General features: G+C 41.3%; 1 protein-coding gene across 1 annotated transcript in view; it reads right to left on the bottom strand.

Moving 5' to 3' along the window:
- Window positions 1–574: 574 nt before the first annotated feature.
- LOC135702830 (calcium-activated chloride channel regulator 1-like) overlaps window positions 575–19636 on the bottom strand; it is a 156888-nt gene continuing 137826 nt past the window's right edge. Inside the window, exons 2-3 of the mRNA XM_065223870.1 lie at window positions 3178–5221; window positions 575–3109 (exon numbers count right to left, since the gene is read on the bottom strand). Coding sequence (XP_065079942.1) covers window positions 1524–3109; window positions 3178–5221 — 3630 coding nt within the window. The 3' untranslated portion in view covers window positions 575–1523. The remainder of the gene's footprint in view (window positions 3110–3177; window positions 5222–19636) is intronic.

Here is a 19636-nt window from a genome sequence, read left to right as displayed (position 1 = left end):
CTAGGCACCGACAAACCGACATGAAACACCATACAAAGTACCATCAAATTTCTGATCAAACCACAAAACTGACATCTGTCGCCGTGTTCGCGAAAAATGTGTATCCTCACGAACACACATGCAAAATGTATGAGTTGGTTTGTGTCTAATCTATTCCGGTCTAATTATTTTTATCTAGATAAATTTTTTTTATGGTTTTGACTAAAGAGCCTGAATTTATAAAGAGACGACATGTCAAAATTGGAACAATCGATTATCTGTCAAAGTCATAGGAAAAGTCATTCCAATCGAGCAGAAGACCTGTCAAATGGATAAGATGTCGCCTCTTTATAAATTCAGGCTCTTTAGTTTTGACAGATGGGATTGCTGCACATTTGAATCCGCCTTATGGATTCTAGACCAGAGTTAAGTTTCATGCCGGTTTGTCGGTGCCCTAGGTGCACTTGAAATTAGTTATTCTACGGTGGTTAATCTCATTCGTCCCGTATAGTCTCCATCGACACATATTCGATAATCCCAGATTGCCAACGCCAATCTTGCACGTAATTTTCTCAACTAAAAAAGAAGCTTCCTGTTTTAAATTGAACTGAAGTTTGTGTTTTATTCGATTGTTTAAAATATATTTACATGAGAGTCAAAACATAAAACTTACTGCCTAATGAGATTTCTGAACTTGTCAAACCGAACTAAAATTTTCCAAAAAGTTACAATTATAGTCATAATTTTATTTCCATTACAGCACACCATTCGTACAGATCACTCTAACAGAAGAAAATATTTTGACTTATCTACTGATACTGATGTTTCGGTAGAAACTGACCACTTTATGCTTCGGATAGGATTTCCTACCATATACTTGCCATATCTCGTCCCCTCCAAATATCCTAAGCTCATCACTTGGTGGGATCTTTTGGAAAATCCCTACTTAATGTAGAATTTGTAGTGTGTTACTCTCCGTTTACAGTTTACAATAAATATTCATAATGCCACAGATTTCTGCTGGTTGTTGCCTATTTAGGATTTATAGTTGATTTGTTTTGCATCGCTCTGGCTGTTGTCCTAATTTAAACATCGTGGTGCGTTTAAATCATTCTTCTATGATCTACTTTATAAACTCTTACCTTTATCTTTTAAATTTTACCTTCTTTTAAATATAGTTAAATGCTCTGACAGTTGTTTTGTTTTGCTTAATTCTACCGAAAGTTGATTTGTTGATTTGCCTCTATAATAGGTGTCTCTTTTCCTCTTACGTCGCTTACTAGTTAGGAAGTTGCGTTGTGTAAAAACTCAAAACCGGAAATCGAATTAGGTCACCACAATAATGTCTAATAATGCGCTCTTTTAAAATATAAGAAAACAGACGAAGTTCTATCCAATTTGACTAGTTCGATTGATTGAAAGCAAACGATTTTCCTCATGTTCTGAAATCCGATCCGATCTCGCTTCTGCACTGAATGTGTAATGTACACATTTGCCTTAAAAAGAGCGAGACGCTTGTATCACTATCCGCTTGGGTGGGGCGCTTAGACCATCGTTACGTTCCGCCGTTTCTTGGTGTCGGTGCCGCTGGGGTTGCCTCCGGAGTTGCTATTGACGGAATTCACCGACCCATTGTTCGAATGCGGCCCGTAGACGTAGCTGGTGGTGTTGCCACTGCTGCTCGTGGTGTAGATCGGGAGCGGTGGGACCGGTGGAGTGCTTTCGTTGATGTGGTTGTTGTTCAGGAGAGACATTTGATCGTGCTGGGAGTGGGGCTGGGTGCTATAGAACTGCTGGGGCCCGTTGTTGTCCACCAGGTCGTCCATGAGTGTCGGTTGAGGGTGATGGGGATGGTGTGGGTCGTGTTCCTGGAGTAGCTGGGAAGCCGACCAGGATTCGTATGGGCTGAGAGTTCGACCTCCCGGGATCATGGGATTTGGGTTGTAAGTTCGGGTCAAGGTGGTATTGTTGGAGGCAGTGGAGATGATACTGACGGCGCAGTTGTTGTTGTTGTTGTTGTTGATGTTTGATGGGACAATGAAGGACTGGGTATCGATTATGTGCTGCTGTTGCTTGAGCTCTTCGATGAGCTGCTGTTCCATAGGGTGGGTTGAACCCATAGTGCTGTAGCGCTTCTTGGACATCATCATGTCGTCGTCAATGTTGTAGATCGTTGGGATGCCCACAGTTTGGTGATCGTTGAGATTCATGTCGTAGGACACGGACGTTGGGATGTGCGGTTGATGATTGGCATGGTTCGGTGACGAAGAAGACGACGTGGTGGAGTTCGATGAAGGCGAAGATGCATTTCCGGCGGTTGTTACGATGACATTGTGACTGGACGACTTGTGATCGCTTTTGAAGGGTTTGATGGGCTTCTTCTGCTCGTCATCGTGATTGTCGTGACGCTTCTTGACGACGCAGAAATAACAGTACACAATGATGAGTGCTAGCAGTAGGATAACTCCGGCGATTATCGGCAGCAGCAACTCCAGACCAAGATCCATGCTCTTAGCGATCCGCGGGATGATGTCCATACCGTCGTCATGGTGTTTGTTGATCCCGTCGTACGAAGACCAAATGGAGTCGTAACTTTCCGTACCACTCGAGCTAGACGAAGGATACAGCGTGGTAGGTTTCGGTTTTGAAACGAACACTCGAACATAGTTAGAAATTGGACCCGGTTCAGCATCCTTCGTTACCTTCGAATACGGTCTGACGGCGAAGTACAAAATCTGACCGATAAGATGCGGTTCGTGGGTAATGTTCATCGTAAAAGTGCTGTCATCTCCGATCGAGTAGGTCAATGGACTATCGTGATGCCATAGGACAGCTGCCGTATCAAAGTTGTCCACAATGTCCTTGATCGTAGTGGCATATTTCACCTCATACCGGGCAACGGTTTTTCCTCCCATATCCGGCGAAGTCCAGCTAAGTCGAACACGCATTCCTTCCACATCGGAGCTCAGATCACTGATCCTACCAGCCAACCGTTGGTTCTCGTCGTTCAACTGCTCCTGCGTGACGAATACGGTCATCGGTTGCAACGTCCGTTGGAACGGAGTCAACGGTTGCTTCAATGGAATCGCAATGGAGCTTCCACAGCACCTTGTCGACTTCGATGTGCTCGCTGTAACAAATTAGAAAAAAAACAACATTACTCTCAGAACTCCTACCGATCCCATAGATCAAACTTACCTCCAAAGCTGGCACTCTCGGACAGCGAGTACGCCGTGTTGCCATTGTCGCTAACCGTAACCTCGAACTGATATGCTCCGGACCCACCAAACTCTTCCGCATTGAAATATCTCGAGTACACTCCATCGCCTTTGGTTATGTCCGGATCACCGGCACCGGTGTCCAGCAGCTTCAGCTTCTCACGGCACTCGTGAACCATTCCACTGCCAGCCTGACACACCTTGTCCGGTCGGGTAACGGTAACCTCCACCAAAGCGGAGATTATCGGCAGGTCACCTTTCTTCACTTCGGCGTAGATGATCGGTGGGCCACCGGACTTGCTCTGGTGGATCCACGAGCGGGCTTGAATCACCGGAGCATACTTGGACCGTGGAGTTGCGATCACCTGAACGTAGTGCGGTTGCGGGTTCCCATTGAAGCGATCGATCGTGTACGTCCAGGTGCCGGTCTCGTTGAGGACGGCGGAAATCATCAGCTGTTTGACCAGTGAACGTGCGTCGCTTCGCGAAGTGTAGACGTTTCCGTTCGGACTGGTGAGCTTGAGATTTGTGATCAACGGGTTTTCCGGGTTGTGGATGTAGACGAAAAAGTGCGCCGGAGGGCCCATAAAGGAATCCAGCATGAAACTACCGGTTACGGTTCGGCTGGTACGTTTGGAGATCTGGTTGGAGTCATCGATCACGTCCACCAGTTCCTTACGGTAGATTTCTACGGGCAGATCGTTTGCGTTGCCTTCGTAATAGAGTTTACCGATGTTGAACAGGACGTTGGTGAGTTCGAAGTAGGTGGTCAGATAGGTCTTTTCGCCATTGTATTTGCACTCGAAGACGGAGAAGGCGGAACCTCCGGTTCCGTGAGCCAGGGCGTCTAGGGGTTGCCTGCGGATGACGTTCGGATAGTTGATGGTGGTGATGCGAATTTTGTTGGTACGGGCAGCGTTGGCTAGGGGTTTGTAGTCGATTGAGAAGTCCATGCCGGGGGCGACGATCAGGATGACCGAGTTGGCAGGTCCACTGAGACGAGCGCGCTCGTTGAGCATACTGATGGCGTCGGATATGGCACAGGTTAGGCAGGCCGGTTGGCGCGAATCGCTCGGCGAATAGGGAATGAAGGATGCGACGAGATCTTTGTTTTCCTGGATGTGCAGCGGGGAGATTTGGAGGATTTTCTCGGTGGCAGTGTCGTTGGCGAGGACCATTCCGATTTCGGTGTTGCCAGGCAGGTCGTAGACGACCCACTTGCGGATGGCACTGCGCAGGAAGCTCCATGATTCGCGGAGCTGCATGTCCAAGGTTTCGTCGATGATTATGACGTACCGGGTGGACTTGCGAGTTTTGTAGCTGAACTTGGGTGTGGTGTTGATAATTACCGAAGGGTTAACAGCGATTGGGCTCTCGGAGATAAAGTCCGGGTGTTTGAGGATCACATCCAGGGTACTGCGACGATCGCACATCTGGTTGTGCTTGGAGGGGGCGTACCGGTTGTGGGTGCCCTCGTCGCAGAACATCGATACACTTGGAGCTTCGGCGGCGAACATGATGCTGGTTCGGGCGTTCCGATCCAGGATGTCACTTATGTTGTAAGGGACGGGTGGAGACGTCGGACTACCGCACAGTCCATGATCATTCACAGGGGCGTCCGAACATCCCGTCAGCTTGATCTCATGATCATCGTTGATGTAGCACCTTGGATAAACCGGATCCTTATCGTACCCGATTTCATCGAATACTCCGTAACGATATTTGGCCCATTCCCGAACAAACTCCCGGCCGATCGTGTCCCGCCCCAGGATCTCCGAGTCGATGTAGATCTGATCACCCGGTTCGCCACAGCCGGTATACTGATCGGTCCAGATGAGCGACTCCGCCTTGGTGTGAGACCTAATGGTCACATCCGATCGTTCCCCGCTGGCCGATGTTCTGGTTTGATTGTACGGAATGCAGGAGTTTGGCCACTGGGAAGGCAATACCACCGATATTTCACCGAAGTACACTCGACTGTCCAGTGCCGAGAACAGGTACTGCGAGGCAGATGTTAGCATAATCTGAAATGGGGCAAAACAGAAGAGAGAAAGTAATTAGTTGAGCTGTTTCTCACGCTTCTTCGTCTGCACTCGGGTAATACAACTGTTGATTGAAAACAAAAAGCCTTGAAAGAGACTTGAGCCGCCAGACAAGGAGGAAATTGATTTCGTAAGAGCATTCTGTTGAGTGCCCTCGTCGCTGGCCGCACATGAAACGAGTGTGAGAATTGATTGCTTTTCAAATAATAATAATAAATCGATCGTCGTTTTGATCCAGAAGGGGAGGTAGGAACTTGATTTGCCAGAAAAACGATTAGACGACGAACCCGACCCGAAAAGGGAATTTGATGGATGGTCGGGTTGCGGTGGTTGTGATGGTAATTAAAAAAAGAAAACAAACAATTTTTGCCTTCTTCTACGGAGCCGGTGAGTCAAAGCCGCGTTTTCTGACAGCAACAAAAAAGAAGCGAACGCGCCCGCCGTGAGCGGGTTCGTCGCTTATTAACGGTTCAGTTGAGTAATTTTAATTGTGCGAAATTCCGTAATGACCGACATTTGACGAAATGCCAACGGCGTCGGCGGCGGTTGGTGGTCATATATGATTGCCGGCAAATTGAGAGGATTTGATGATCTACCCACTCACTAGGAGAAGATGTGTCTATTTATGGCCTACTGGCTATTATAGGGGCTAGGTACATTGCGCTGATGTAAGGTTAGAAACTCTCCTATTAGTGGGGGGCCAGCTGGAATTGAAGACAAATTCGAGTTGAGGTCATGATGTTTGGTTGTAAAATCTGCTATTAGCGATGTACCGCTGAGAGCTGATGAGAGCAGCATGCATGCATTTTGCGCAGCAGGTCCTCTACGTATGCCACGGGAGTGAAACTGGTTTTCGCCGGTAGGTAGGCATATTATTGGCATAAGATGAGTATGAGCGCGCGCCTCTTCTCGATCGCGAGGACTAAATAAACGTATACTTTTTCGGAGGGCCTAATTGACATAAGCGTGGTCGGCAGGTGGCACACGTTTTCGCCTGGCGATTTCGCTAATTTAGGGGTCTGATTTTTTGGACGGGGGAAACTTGCACGGTTCCAGTTGCATCCGGCGGGGTGTGTAATTTTGGGAGGGCAGCTGAATTTCAGGATGGTTGTTTTAGTGGGCCACGTGGCTGGAATGTTGTGTCACAAGACGAAATTACGACAGCGTTCAAAATTCAACTCAATTTGGAGTAAATCCACTTTTGCCGAAATTGAGTCGACATGACTCAATTTTGAGTAGGTCTGAACGACCGTGTGTACATACTCAGGGCAATGAACTCAAACGAATCTCTCAGAACTTTTTCCCAAGGTTATTTAAAGTTTTCTTGACCTTTTAAAAGTGTCCTAAATTTATGGGAAGTTCCGACAATCTCTACGATTTTCCATAGCTCATACAAAGTTTCCTAGGAAGTTCATTGAATTTCTATAAAATTTCCTTAACTTCACCAAAAATTCCTGAGCTTATTCCAAGTTCCATATTTTCTTCTGCTAACAAGTTATCTTAATTGTTCCAAGATATTAGAACATCTATGAACTAAGAGCTTCCCAAACTTATCTGCACTTCAATGAAGTTTAATGAAGTTCCTCGAATTGTTGCGTAAATCGCTAAACATCCACAAAGTTTGCTGAACTACAATGAAGTTCGTTTTCTCTCTTTTTTAATTACTTTACATTAGAATTTGTTGTACTTCTACCTTTCTCGTTGAATTTCTGTGGAGCTCCCTGAAGTAAACCGATGCTTCTTGAACTTTTAAGGGAATTCCCTGAACTATTTCAAGCCCATCAAACTTTAAAAGCCATGTAATTAAAAGAAGGTTCCCAATATTGTATGAGGTTATCTAAAATTAATCAATGTTCCCTAAATTTCTACAAAGTTCCCCAAACGTATACAAATTTTCCACTTTAACGAAGTCTCATGAATTTCTAAGAAATTTCTACGATGTTATTGGAACCTCTACGAAGCTCCCAGAAGTTCTACGAAGTATCTTGAATTTCTACGATGTTCCCTAAACTTCTTCAAAGTTCCTCAAGTTTCACGAACTCCCATAAATTTAATAAGAAATCCCTAAACTTCAACAAAGTACCAGAATTTCTTCAACATTTACTAGATTTCTCTAAAGTGCACTAGATTTCTACAATGGTCGATGATGTTGGAACTTCCACTTAGTTATCTGGGCTTCTAAAAAGTTAGCTGAAACTTTAATAAGTCTTCTGCACTTCTAGAAAGATTCCCGAATTTCTATGAAGATCCTTAAACTACTACGAAGAACCCTGATCATTTTTGCAGTTCCTGAAACTTGTAGAAAGTTTCCGGAAGATATATGAAATTCCTTGAAATTCTATGAAGTTCCCTGAACCTTTAGGAAGTTCCTCGAAATACTAACAAGTTCCTTGAAAACAAATGCATATGATGATCTCTTAACTTATACGACTTGCCGTTGACGTATAAGAAGCTTTTATAACTTTTTTAAAGGATTAGGTTTATAGATCTGAAGTATTGAACACTCCCTTACCTCTTGCAAACTTAAAAAGTAAAGCAGTTCAACGTCAAATGACGAATCGAAAAAAGTAAGAGGTTGTATACAAGACACGACCGTAGATTTGACGTAGGATTACGTGCTCGGTATCAATATTCGGCACCTGTGTTAAGGAAATCACTTTTTTTCCATCACGAAAACGACGTCAATCTATCCAGCGGGACAAACTTAACGAATTTCAAAGTTTTGACTTGATTTTCAATTTACCAATAGCGTACCATAGCGTACCTTTAAGGATTTTGAACGTACCTCAAAGCTTCCCGGAAAACCCGTGTCCCGCTGGATAGACATACGATTTCAGCAATGACCAAGTCGATCGACCAGATTTCTACGGAAATGTGACGTACCAAATACGTACTTTACGAATCTGTAATTCATTTTTAACGTACCTCTTAATTTCACTTAAATGCTTATACTAAACTTTTTAAATCGGTTTACATATAAATTCTGGGCACGACATTGGATCTCTTGGAAAATTTTAGCCCGATTTCATATAAAAAGCATTATACATAAGTGCGTTCGAGCCAATTTGAGGGCCAAAAACCGTTTTTTTTTATATTTGCATCCGAATTTGCATTCGAACAAAACCGTTAATTTCATGAATAATTATGGAGACGCACGGTGCTGCTTGAAAAACTCCATCATGAGAAATGCCTTGATAACTTTTTGATCAGTCATGACCAACGCACCTAACTGGAATTCACTTTTTGATAGAATTTACCAGTGATTTAAATAAAAATTAATATTATTTTAAGAATTTAATTTTTCCGATTTTTACATTAGAGAAAATCTGATCAAATGATCAGATATCTTTCAAAAATTATTCCTGAATATCCCTGGAACACTTTCTGATTGGTTATATCCAACATACCTAACTGGAATTCACTTTCTGATAGAATTTACCAGTGATTTAAATAAAAATTAATATTATTTTAAGAATTCATTTCTTTCGATTTTTACATTAGCGAAAACCTGATCAAATGATTAAATATCTTTCAAAAATTATTTCTGAATATCCCTGGAACACTTTATGATTGGTCATGACCAATGTACCTAACTGGAATTCACTTTCTGATAGAATTAACCAGTGATTTTTTTTAAATAGAATTAATTTTTATTTTAATCACTAGTAACACGAATAATGCTTGCGAGCTGTATGTTGTTTGGAACGTGGGTGACGCGTTTGGCATAGATGGCTCGCAGCGGCTCACAACGAGCAACTGAATCCGATCAGTAGCGGTGCGGCTTCTTCGTCTTTCTTCGGTGAATCGAGGGCTCATGAGGGTAGCCTTGCCTCGTTGTGTACTGGAGAAAAATGTACAACGCCACGCGCTGAAAGCACTGCTGCTGCTGCTGCTGATTGAACAAGCACCGTTCGGCGAGACCGAATGGAATTCGATTTTGAAATCTGTGTTAGGGAAAGCGCTTTTTGCAGGCAATCGGTGATAATTTTGATCACCATTGCAACAGTTGGACATTTGTGTAATTTTCAGTAGTGACCTATTATAAATTGATAAAGTGTTCATTTTAGCAAATTTGTAGGAAAATTTCCAATCGATTGACTTGTTTAGAATTAAAATCCATCCGCTATTGACAGAGTTATAAGTGGCCAAAACCTGACCACTTTTCGTAACGCGGTCGATTTTGGTTTTTTTTAAATTGCACCCTCAATATGTTGCCGAAAGACGTAATCCTACGATTACATTTTGTGCGTTTTGGGCAGGAAATGCTCAAATTTGTCAAATATTGCAATATTTCTTGCAAGTTCATAGATTGTGTGTAAAACAATACAAGTTTGCATGCATGGATGTTTACATGATTCGTAATACTCAGAGAACAATGACGCACTGTGGTCGAAAAGCCACAAAATATCAAGTTTCATGCATGAGTTTATTCGTCTACGAGCTTTGCCTTGCAAAATTCAGCTAGGAAATAATCACCGATGAGATTTTCGAATCAAAAATTCACTGGTTATTGGTTATTGGGCCCACACATACATTTCGAAAGAAAGCAGTTTTTGACAATGTTTCACTAGCAACCAAAAATATCCGTTTTAGTATTGTCCACATGACACATTGTTCTACGAAAAATTTAAAATCAGAAGATTTTTCACCGATGGGCCCCAATGTTCAGATCCACAGGCCAACGTTGAAGCCATTTCCCATAGCTGTTAGAATAGTAAGGGAAGGAGCATAAATGACGCAGCATTGCAAAATAATGCCTCTTGAATCAGTGAGGGTTAGGGTACGTTCTACCAGGTTGCTCGAAGCAGATTTCATGTGTAAGTAAGTGATGACACTGGCCATTGTTATGTGCATTTCACTTTAAAAGGTGCGTTTTATATTTCACCACAAGTTGTTCCAAAGAGTCTGAATGTGGCGCTTGCATTTATATTTAAAATGTTTATATAAAACACAAGTACATACATGCTTCCAGAATTTAGTTAAGATATCATATTGAAAAATGGGATTATTTTTAGTCAAAACCCTTAATGTTGCATTGAAATACTTTAAATTGTGTCAAATTTCAATGTGCCCTCTTTTCACAACCGTTGAACCATTCTGAACGGCCATCCCGTTGTGGTTATATCACAGCATTGCTAATAGTGCTTACATCAATATTTTTCCAGATACCATGGAGTCAACAAAGTAAAAGTGAAAGGAGAGCAGCAAAATGGAGCATATGCGATACGAAAATAGAGTGATGCTCGTTAAGAAATCACCCGGAGATGGACATTGTCTATTTTCAACATAGCATTAATTGACTTAGGCAAACGAAGTAGGAATCCGTCCATGGGAAAAAAAAATTACAAGGGACATCCCTATGGGGTTGTACGCAATGGTGACGTAGGGCTACGTGGTCTTATATAATAAATCTTATTTGTTAATTGCATCAGGAGCTTGTGTTTTGTGTAGGAATAGGAATTTGAGCGGGGTTCTCTCTGTTTATACTCTTTTGTATGACGGGCTTGACATAGATGGTCCATAGATGGAAATCGCTTTTCGCAAGCAATTGGCGATAATTTTAATTATCATAGCAACAGTTGCACATTCGTGCAATTTTCAATAGTGACTTTTTGAAAAATTATGAATTCCTAAATTTAGCAGATACGTAGAAATATTTCTGATCGATTGGTGTTAAAATTATTAAAATTGGTCCAGGGGCAGCTGAGTTTTTAACGTTCAAAATCTTTCATAATTTTAATTAATTAATTAATTAATTTATCTTTATTAGGGAGGCCTTTCATAATTTTGTTACATGTTCCATTTTCGGTTTTCACAAAGTGTACCATCATATAGAAACCACAGACGTAGTCCTACGTCAAAAACATCAGTGACAACATTGGTAAGTGGTTGGTAAGGTAAGGTTGATTCACAATTGATTAAATACGAAAAGTACTCAGCTGTACCCAACAAACATTGAAAGAGAATAAGAGCTTTTTTTAGGCAAACATATGTTTCTTCAGCTAAAATATTGCTTATTCAGCTATAAATCAGCTCAAATGTTTGCTGGGTAAGCATTATTTAGTTTTTTTTACTTTCTTTTTAAAAATATTTAAATGGTTTCGACGTATTCTTTTTATAAAGCTCACGACTCAAAAGCTTCAAAACATGATTCAGATTGCTCAGTTTGGGAGCTTTCAGAATTTTAAATAATCTTGCGATTTTGATATATATTACAAAAACTACAGCTGGGTGCTTCTTGCTGAACCACATATTTCAATTATCGGAGATCGGGAGGGATAATCAGCACCCGATTGAAACGATTTGCATGGGGATAGTGGGATTGCCAACTTCCTGCTGCTAACATTTCGTAGATTGAGAGTGGATCTTCTCCCCGCCTATTGTGATATTATTCTACACAGTGAATTGAGTTGGGTTCTGGATGTATGAACTTGCTTCTGGAAAAAGATTTCCTATCACTTCCGTGGATTTCGCGTAAGTGTCTCTGCTTACTGGTGCTTCATGAAACTTAAATAAACGTTAAACGTTTCTTTACGTGCGATGAAGTATTAAATTTGGGCCCCCTCCCTCTAGTTGTCTATTTTTTTACATGTCTGGTCACCCTAAAATTATAAGTCATTTATGGATCTTCTCTTAAAAACTGAAACATACCGATTTTTTACTGGTTGATACCGATAATCTTGAGAACAATATGGCAACGTTGGTGATAATCTATTCATTGAGATTAGTCTCCCGTAACTGTTGCTGGTGAGAATACACGAGAAAGCGTATGTCTCGCTCTCGTGTAAGGTACCTAGCTGTTTACGCTAAAGCCCTATGGTAAATGTTTGGATGTCTGCCAAAAGCTATTCTAATCAACACGGAAAAAAAAAAATCCGGTTCGAAATTCGTGAACCTCAAGCCACGAAGTTCGGAACAAGTCAATTTTTCGTTTACGAAAGTACACCTTGAATAAAAATGCACATTGTTCCCCAAAATATACGTAACGCCTGCATTATGGAGTACTGGGCACCTGCAAAGGCAACCCAAGTTTTACAATATTGAAATCTGTGTTGAAAATTATAATCTAGTTCTGGTGAACGTGATTTATGTTCATGAGTTGTGCTTTATATCGTAAGCCTGTTCTCGAAAACCAGATCATGGTTCATAGACTGTAAAATGTCAACATTCAAATAATTGTCAATATTTTAAATGGAGTGAGGAAGTGGAAGGTAAACAACGGAAGACTTGATGCAGGTTTCACCCACATCCCACACAGCAAAACATAAATTTTAATATTACATCCAAGAGGGTGCACTTCAATCATGTCGAAAATCTCATGAAATTGTATGGCTACAAAAATAAACACATGCAGTAAAAGCAGCGTAATGTCAGTTCATGCACTGTATTGATGATCATTTCGTCCTTGTTAGCAAGTAATATTACACCATATTTTGGACACGATTGGAGTGCATCGATTTTGATGTGATATCAAAATTTTTTTTTTTTTGCTGTGGAAACTGATGTAGGTGCAGGCATCTGTCCAGCAAAAGGGAATGGACACAGTTTCAGCTCAACAAATCAAAACCACCTTCGTGGGCTACAAAATGGAGTGTTGACAACCTGAAAGAAGAGTGATTCCTAGCTCCGGTCCTCACAAGTCCCTACCACACGCCTCCACGAGTCATATGATTACAAACAACTACCAGCTGAAACATGAACACAGTTGGGTGGCGTAGCCTGGACAATGTTGTCAATCCGACAGTAGCATAGTGAGGACGTGCGAAGCGAACACTGGTGCGGTAACTCTAGCACGGCGGTAGAGGAAATACTTCGCCTCCGAGCGTCTATCCACTACGGAGGTGCGGCTCAACAAACTTCTGAATGGCATCCAGCGGCTGAATAAGAAATGCTCTTCCCCGTAAGCTACACCTAAGATGGCAGTCCCATCAGAGGATAGGAGACCTTAGGCCAACCACCTACCAGAAGGCCAACAAAAGACAAGAAGGAAGATGGTTATCAGTTAGGTAAGTTACTTCATCAGCAAAGGTAAGTCACCGTATGGGTTTTCATAAAATGATAGCATATGCATATAAAACATTATATTATTATATGAACCAATAAATGGGAGAGAGGGACCACCAGAGCACCCAATTGAAGCGATTTGGATGGGGAGAGTGAAATTATCTACTTCCTATTGTTAACATCTCGTGGAAAAAAGGGCGGGCTCTTCTCCACACCCATTGGGGTATCCTTTTGTCGGACGGCTCGTTTTTTGACCAATTGTATGCTCATGTGGCTGGAAGGAGATTCTCTATCATCCCGTGGAGGCATATAGGTGAATTACCTATCGATCCATCAAAACCGTTTTTGGCCCTTCATGTTGTTGAGGACAACCAGAGGCTATTAAGCTTGATCAAATCAAACAGTGAGGAGCGCCCACTGCTATCGGACTTAGTTTCCGTGCTACAATGAGTGGTAGACAATTATCATACATCATCATACATACTAATCAAAACCACCTTCGACTTCCATCGGAGAGGCGGGAGCAAGAACACCAGATGAGCTTGGGATCCTTTTCTTCGAGGTTTACGTCTCAGACCTGGAATTGTGTCGGACCACCGTTCCGATAATACGGCTCACCTGCATTCACTAATAATCAACACACGACGGATCCGAGCACTCTGTAAAGGTAAAATCGACACCAACTGAAAATGACAGCTGCAGCTTTTTTAGGGATTTCATGAACGTAAATCACACTTATGGGTTCATGGATCACGAAATCATGTTTTTTTTTAGAGTTTTGTGATATATAACGCACACGTAATCAATGCTAGATTTCGTGTTAATTTAATCGCAATACCGCATCGTTGTAGGGTTAACTACCCCATTTCCGGCCTATTAAGCACAACCCGCTCTTAGTCTTTCTTAATCTAGCGCAGTTTAGCACCAAACGGAATGTTATTATCACTGATGGCTTCCAAATTTATTTACCTTTCCGTACGTACCGTAAGATTTGATAAAGAGAAACCAATCGTTGAGATATTGGCAAAAGTCTAACACTGCTTCTTGACGCCAAACTCGACCTACGGATTCTAAATTCGGTCTAACGCATTGAAACCCCATTGAAACGCCAATGAATTCACTTCGGCCTATCGGATGAAGATAAAAATTGATTCGGTCGGAGCGCTTCTTTTGTTTTTGAGAATAATGTGTGCAAACCTTCATATCACGCGTTCTCATTGACTTCGTTCGGTAGCTTATTAACTAAAGTATCGTACCAAACACATAATTGACTTGTTAACTCTGAAATCATGGATTTATTTGATGTTTTCTGCTCGATAGGCCCAAAATGGGCGATTAGGCCGAAGTAGTTCTCTACCCTATTTAAGCTCGCAACCAATTTAATTGTTTGTGCTAACAATAGCTTAAAATTAAACGATGGAAGGATTTATGCAGTAAATTCTCAAAATCAATTGAACTTTTTTGATGAAAATGAGAAAAGCAGCTCTGCCTATAATCACATATCAGTCCCATATGGATAGGAAATCAAGCAAAGATGCGACTGATATGCGATTATTTTTATTTTGTTTTTTATTTTATTTTATTTTTAACTTACTTTCATCTAGCTTGACGCTTTAATGAAATGTAGCACGATGAGGAAAAGCCCTTTTGAGCAGGTTGACTTTATTCGAAAGGGCAGAAAAGCTCATATATTTTGTTCTAATCACATTAAAAGCTAATTACATTGAACAGTTACACAAACTAAATAAGTTCATTCTAACAAAATATATTATCAAAGGCCAGAAGATAAAAACTTCAAACAATGTAAATGGGTAATTATACCTATGTCCAATTGAACGAAGATCCATGCTGCGGTGGGCGATTCTGTATGCAAGCTCGCCTGATCGTCAGTCTCATGAGTCATCTGTCCAGTAAACTACGTTGAAATGCTGAGTTGAAGTCGAAGAACTGGTAAAGCTCATTAAATATTGCCGTCATAAATCGAATCAGATCGTGTTGGCCATACTCTGCATAACGTGCTTCAAGTGACAAGAAATCTCAATGTCTTAAAACTCTTTCGGGTGCGTGGACGTTCAGTAGGGCCAGTATTTCTACTGGATATGTTTCGCCCAACATAATTTTCGCGACAAACACAGCCTGTGCCATAAATCTTCTACGTTCCAATGAATCAAGCCCAAGGAGCCTGCATCGATGTTCATACGGCGGTAAATTCACAGGATCTTGCCATGGAAGACTACGAAGAGCATATCTCACAAATTTCTTTTGAATTGATTCAAATCTACTTATCCAAGTGGTCTGATGTGGACACCACAAGATTGCATTGGATTCTAAAATCGAACGTACTATTAGTGCACAATAAAGTGACCGGAGGCAGTTAGGATCACGAAATTCATTAGCAACTTTGAAGATGAATCCTAGTTGTCTGTTGGCCTTTGTCATGATACTATCATAGTGAAGCCGATATGTGAGTCCAGAATCTAGCAAAACTCTCAAATTATGTATATGATTCAAGCGTACGAGAGACTGGTTGGAAATGTTGTCATCTAATGTTGTCATTCAGTTTCCGATGAAACGTTATTACATTACATTTAGGAATACTAATTGTTAATAACACTCGGGATGCAATTTACGATTACGTATAATTTAACATCGTACGCGTAGAAAAGGCGACATCCCTGTGGTATTAGTTCCGATAAATCGTTGATAAAAATGGAGAATAGTGGTCCTAAGTTGCTCCCCTGTGGGACACCAGATTTGTTGGAGAAACATTCCGATGATTCACATCCAATTTTTACATGTAGACTGCGATTTGTAAAGTACGATTCAAACCATCTGATGAGATCTCCGGAGATTCCGAGCTTATCCAGTTTTGATAGCAGTATTCGATGATCAACTCGGTCGAAGGCTGCTTTGAGATCGGTGTATATCACGTCAACTTGTGAGCCGGCATCTAAGTTACGCAAGCAAAATGAAGTAAACTGCACCAGATTGGTGGAAACAGATCGCTTTGGGTAAAAACCATGTTGATCAACTGATATATAATGTTTGCAGCTCGCAGACAGCACCTCGTAGATGACTATTTCAAACACCTTGGAGCAAGCGCACAATGACGTAATGCCGCGATAGTTTTTTTTTTACATTCTGTTAATCTCCTTTTTTGTGAACAGGGAACATAATAGACAATTTTCAGCTTGATGGGAATCTGCATTCTCGAAGGGACATATTGAAAAGAAGCGTCAATGGATAACTCAATGCACTCGAGCAACGTTTACAAATGCAGGATGGAATTCGTTCTGGGGTAACTGAAGTAGAGAACTTCATTTTAGAAATAGCTGATTCTACATTTTGGTGGTCAACAACGAAATTCCTCAAACCACAGGCATTATTTGGTGTATCCCTGCAGGCAGCTGCAGCTTGTTCAGTAGAAGCGATATAGCTATTGAATGCACTCTTGAAGTGAGTAGCGAATAGCTCGCATTTTTCAGAAGCGGATTTAGCGATATCATGGTGCAGAATCATCTCTACAGGTAGGCCATTTTCTTTACGTTTAGAGTTCACAAAAGTCCAAAACTGCTTAGGGTATCTCCGAAGGTTGTCTTGTGTGCGTAGAGAGGAAAGTTTGTACAGGAACCGGTTGTAAAGACGATAGTTATAATTGGCACGGGTAAATTGCTGCCTGTAGAAAGGACAGCGGTTTCTACTATAACTCCGAAGTGTTCTCGATCTAATACGTTTGAGCCGTCGTAAATGAGCATTTCCCCAATGTGGTTTTGGAGTGGTTCTACGTATAGGAACATGTTCCGCTATGGCAGTGTTAACAGCACGTGAGAAATGACTAACTGCTGCGTCAATGTTCGTTGTCGATTCTAAAAACGTCCAATCCGTGTGATGAAAAACTTCGTTCAATGTTTCATAATCTGCTTTATTGTAATTCAGCTCTGGCTCGTTTGGAAACTGTTCAAAAAACTGGTGGACTTGGCACTTCAACTTTCACTGAAACGGCGGGATGACCAGTGTCAATGGGAACTAGCGGTTCAATATTTTTGAGTAACTTGCAATTTACTATCAATGAATCCATGATCAAAACTAGGTCACATTCACAATTACATTTAAAACTCCGTTGATTTGGGTAGAGCTATCCACTATCAAGGGGAACCTCCTTCGAATAGGTGATATCAGTTGCTTAGTCATTTGACGAAGGCATGGATCATTCTCATTTGAGAAACGCTTGATATCATTCAATTGAGTGTAACCTACACATAAACGGAGCTCTGGTCGACATTCCGGCGAAAAAGCTCTGGTTTACATTCCGACCTTAAATTTACCTTACATTGATCCAAAATCTGGTCGACTTGTCTGTTCGGGACAATTTTTCTGGATTTCTTCCATAATCCACTGTCGTTGATAGTGAGTGACACAATTGACAGTAACGATGAGCTTCGAATGAGAAAGGGGCTCTTCAAATTATTGTCGTTTTCACAGAACTGGTTCATCTTCAATCGAATGATTTGATCGAATGAGGCTTAGGGGGCTATTCTAGTCCACCCACGTCACCTAAGAGACCATGAAAATAAGTCTAGTCACCTCACGTCACTATGATTCTCGGAATAACCCCCTTAGTTGACAATGGTGCACAGCGTTGCCACATTGTTTTAAAGTTTATCGGTATCAAGGGTTTTAAAAATTCGGTACTTATCGGAATTTACTATTTTAATTTATTTTATATTTAGCTGTTTTTGAAAGCGAAAATTTTAACTTTTAGATTATGACCGGAAATTTCTGAAAGAAAACTCTGGGGAATGTTAGGATTAGCTTCTGAAGGAACATCCAGAGAAAAAAAGAATGAAGCTCTTCTGGATGAAATTTGAGGAAAGTTCTAAGAAAAGTCGGAGAAACATCCGGAAACTACCAAGACAAGAATTGAGAAACTTCTAGTGAATATTCAAAGAAACCATCGGAAAAAATAGGATGTCACATCCAAAGGAAGCCAGAAAAGTTTCGGAAAATAGAAGTAAATTCCAGAAGTAGCCAGTTCTAGGGGAAGCCAGAAGAAGTTCGGATAAACTTTCCAATAAAAGTTGAAAATCTATGGCTTATGGACACACTTCCAGAACCGGCACCGGTGGTGTAGTGGTACGCGTGATTTCCTCTCACCCCAGCAGGCCTGGGTTCAATCCCAGTCGGCGCCGCCGGGATGTTCTGAGGCATAACATCTCTGATCACGCCTTCCTTCGGATGGGAAGTAAAGCCGTTGGTCCCCGGTTCATGAGTTGATGGGTCGATAGGTAGGGTCCAGGTGTGGGAGCCGCCTCCCTGGCGTCGGTACCATTGGTGCTCAGCACGGAAAACAAGTCAACGGAAAACAAATCAAGGAAAAAAAGACACACTTCCAGAAGAAGACGGAAGAAACTTCCTAAAGACACTGGCAGACACTTCCTAAGGTAGATTGCAAGAAACTTCTGGAGAAATTCGGAAACCAGAGCGCCTACGGAACAGTCGAAAGAAACAAGGACATAATTCCGGAAGAAAGAGATTTCTGGAGGATGTTCTGAAGACCCCGCAATGCCCCTGAAGTTTTCGGAACATTCCTGAAATGCACGTAGGGATATTCCATAATTCCACGGAATTTCTTAAAAGTTCTTGTAATTTTCTTGAAGTTAATGGGGCTGTTTTAGAGTTCTCTGATCATCCTCCAAGTACTCGGAACTTCCCTGATTATAATGAGGCTACCTGAATATCTACAATCATCTTTGAAGGTACCTGGACTTTTTTGAAGTGCTCTCACAATTGTCTTGAATTTATTGTATCATTAGCATTGAAGATCGCTGATCTTCCCGATTTTTAAAATTTTAATTCATGGCACTGCCAATAAAAAGCACGGAGTTTCACATAAAATGTTCTCACAATGTTCTAATGTTCATGTAACTTCCCTTTCGTTTCCTAAATTTGTGGAACATTGCCTGAGTTTCTTGGAAATTATTTAAAATATCAGCATTTCTTTGAAATTAATTGATCTGTCCTGATGTTCACGGAGCTTCCCTAAAGTTATCATAATTCTAAACAAATTTTACTTTCCTGAAAACCAAGGTTGCAAATACTCATTTCAGCTAAAATAATGTTTTTCGGAATAATAAAACCAAAAGATGGTATGATGGCATGTTTTACTTGTAACTTACAAGAAGAGGTTACAAAGTATGCATTTGAAAGATAAAACCTGTACATTTTGCTTTCTATGAGTCACAATCAGCGATTTTCTGATCGCTGAGTGAGTGAGTGAGTGAGTGAGTGAGTGAGCGAGTGAGTGAGTGTGTGAAAAATCGCTGATTGTGACTCTCATGAAGTGAAATAAACAGGTTTAATATGTCAAACACATTCTTTGCAACCTCTTCTTGT

The sequence above is a fragment of the Ochlerotatus camptorhynchus genome, unplaced genomic scaffold, assembly GCF_037179485.1.
Source record: "Ochlerotatus camptorhynchus isolate MF236.1 unplaced genomic scaffold, CSIRO-AGI_Acam_v1.1 ptg000201l, whole genome shotgun sequence".
NCBI lineage: Eukaryota > Metazoa > Arthropoda > Insecta > Diptera > Culicidae > Ochlerotatus > Ochlerotatus camptorhynchus.
Note: the sequence above shows the minus strand (reverse complement) of the source record. Positions and strands in the feature narration are given on the sequence as shown.